The sequence below is a fragment of the Octopus bimaculoides genome, chromosome 14 (genome assembly GCF_001194135.2).
Source record: "Octopus bimaculoides isolate UCB-OBI-ISO-001 chromosome 14, ASM119413v2, whole genome shotgun sequence".
Classification (NCBI taxonomy): domain Eukaryota; kingdom Metazoa; phylum Mollusca; class Cephalopoda; order Octopoda; family Octopodidae; genus Octopus; species Octopus bimaculoides.
In genome coordinates this window covers 14,077,717-14,079,088 of record NC_068994.1, presented here as the reverse complement: position 1 = coordinate 14,079,088, position 1,372 = coordinate 14,077,717, and the positions used below count along the sequence as shown (strand labels likewise).

The 1,372-nt window shown below is 35.1% G+C and overlaps 1 protein-coding gene across 1 annotated transcript in view; it reads right to left on the bottom strand.

Annotated features, from left to right (window-relative positions):
* Positions 1-223: 223 nt before the first annotated feature.
* Positions 224-1,372, bottom strand: part of LOC106880818 (uncharacterized) — a 7,108-nt gene continuing 5,959 nt past the window's right edge. The window contains exons 2-3 of the mRNA XM_014930945.2: positions 1,130-1,206; positions 224-442 (exon numbers count right to left, since the gene is read on the bottom strand). Coding sequence (XP_014786431.1) covers positions 239-442; positions 1,130-1,206 — 281 coding nt within the window. The 3' untranslated portion in view covers positions 224-238. The remainder of the gene's footprint in view (positions 443-1,129; positions 1,207-1,372) is intronic.

The following is a 1,372-nucleotide window of genomic DNA, read 5'->3' as shown; positions in this document are numbered from 1 at the left end:
TGGCAGTGGGGAGGAACCAGTCGATTACATCCACCCCAGGGTTCAAGAGGTACTTATTTTTATCGATCCGAAAAGGATGAAAAGCAAAGTCGACCTCGGAGTGATTTGAAATTAAAACATAAAGAACCGATACAAATATCACAAAGTGCAGGGTGAGGAATGGGTGAAATGATTAGATAAGGATGGATTCCAAACGACAAACCTTTTCAGAACAGTCAGACGTCACAATTGTTCTTGGTCATAACTGCCTATGATTTGGCTTACATTCAATATCTATAAAGAGAAAATTAATCGTATTTATACTCACTTGCAGTTTTGGCAGTGCATCGGTACGACCACTGATATATTGAAATATATCCATTGCATTTTCAGACTTTAAATCAGACAGTTTCATAAAGAATTTCTTGAATCCAAATAAATTTTTCGAGTGAAAATATTGTGACTTGAATACAAAAGAAAAAGGTAAAAAAAAAAGAAGTTATATTAAGAAAAATATATCTTGTAAAAGAATATTTTTTTTAATAATCTAACAGGGGGAGTAAGTGTAATAGATTGAATGGATCCCAGTAATATATTAGGTTGAAAAGAAAGTCATTTCACATTTTTGACATGAATACTTCGAAGGTACTTTTCCGATAAAGTATACGTTGATATAGTTTTGGATGCCCATGATGAAAATTACATATATTTTCTCTAGAAATTAACAATAAATCGTTTACAAACCTGTAAATTTATGTAATTTCAGACAATCAGAAACCTCCATTGCAGTCATACTGGAAGTTGCAATTGTCTGATTGTCTGTTTCTATGGAAACAGCATTAGCAAATCAGCGATAAGAAAATGAAAACTTTATGAAACCTTAATTAATTAATTTTTTTCTTCGAAATCTCACTGTTCAGGTAACATTCTATCTTCATAATATTTTCACCTCAAAAATATAGCAAGGATAGAATGTCTCGTCATTTTCAACAGTTCTTCTGGGACTATCAATCTTTAATAGGTTGTGGAGTAAATCCACCGCAGAACCTTCCTCGATTTACACGAATTCGATTTTCCACGGTGGTTCGCACAACCATTCTACCGTATAAAACAAGGGTTTACTGTGTATTAAATTTCAAGAGCTACTTACCACATATCTATAATAGCTTGCAGCGTTGTACTGTATTATGCTTAGTTCGTTCATTACTTTTGCATCACCAGCACTTACTGCAATAAACAGGAATCAGAGAGAATTTTAGTCTTGAGCATTCTAACACACGCAGGAGTGGCTGTGATGGTAAGTAGCTTGCTTACCAACCGCATGGTTCCGGGTTCATTCCCACTGCGTGGCACCTTGGGCAAGTGTCTTCTACTATAGCCTCGGGCCGACCAA